The 440-nt window shown below is 67.0% G+C and overlaps 1 protein-coding gene across 1 annotated transcript in view; it reads left to right on the top strand.

Moving 5' to 3' along the window:
• The first annotated feature begins 273 nt into the window (after positions 1-273).
• Positions 274-440, top strand: part of TXNRD3 (thioredoxin reductase 3) — a 33,539-nt gene continuing 33,372 nt past the window's right edge. The window contains exon 1 of the mRNA XM_019536822.1: positions 274-379. Within this exon, the coding sequence (XP_019392367.1) occupies positions 369-379 (11 nt within the window). The 5' untranslated portion in view covers positions 274-368. The remainder of the gene's footprint in view (positions 380-440) is intronic.

Below are 440 nucleotides of genomic sequence, written 5' to 3'. Positions count from 1 at the left end.
AGAGCCGGGCCGGCCATATGCCACCCCATCAGCACCCCCCAAGACGCTGCTGCGCATGCGCCCTCCCCCATCCTTGGACTGGCCCAAATTTTACTTCTGGGGGGGGAGGGATTTACCAACGTGAGAAAGCGTTTGCTGAAGAGTGGACTCTTCCTCCCAGCCTCGTTCCCAGGGGCGTGTAACCAATGGGAGGGAGGGGAGCACCCCTACGTGTTTCCAAATGGACTCTTCCACCCGGAAGGGAAGGGGCGGGGTGAGGCGGTTACGCTAGCTGGCTGGCGGGAGCGGGAGTCGTGCGGACTGCGGTGTTGCATCCGAGTGCGCGGCCCGGCCTGTCCAGACCCGACCCGACCCGACCCGACCTGACCATGCCGCCGCCGCCGCCGCCGCCGGGACAGACGCGGCTACCGGACTGGGACGGGTTGAAGCTGCGCGTGCGG

Source organism: Crocodylus porosus, unplaced genomic scaffold, assembly GCF_001723895.1.
Source record: "Crocodylus porosus isolate Cpor-Errol unplaced genomic scaffold, CroPor_comp1, whole genome shotgun sequence".
NCBI classification, from domain to species: Eukaryota; Metazoa; Chordata; order Crocodylia; family Crocodylidae; genus Crocodylus; species Crocodylus porosus.
The sequence above is the reverse complement of the archived record's forward strand: the minus strand, read 5'-3'. Positions and strand labels throughout refer to the sequence as shown.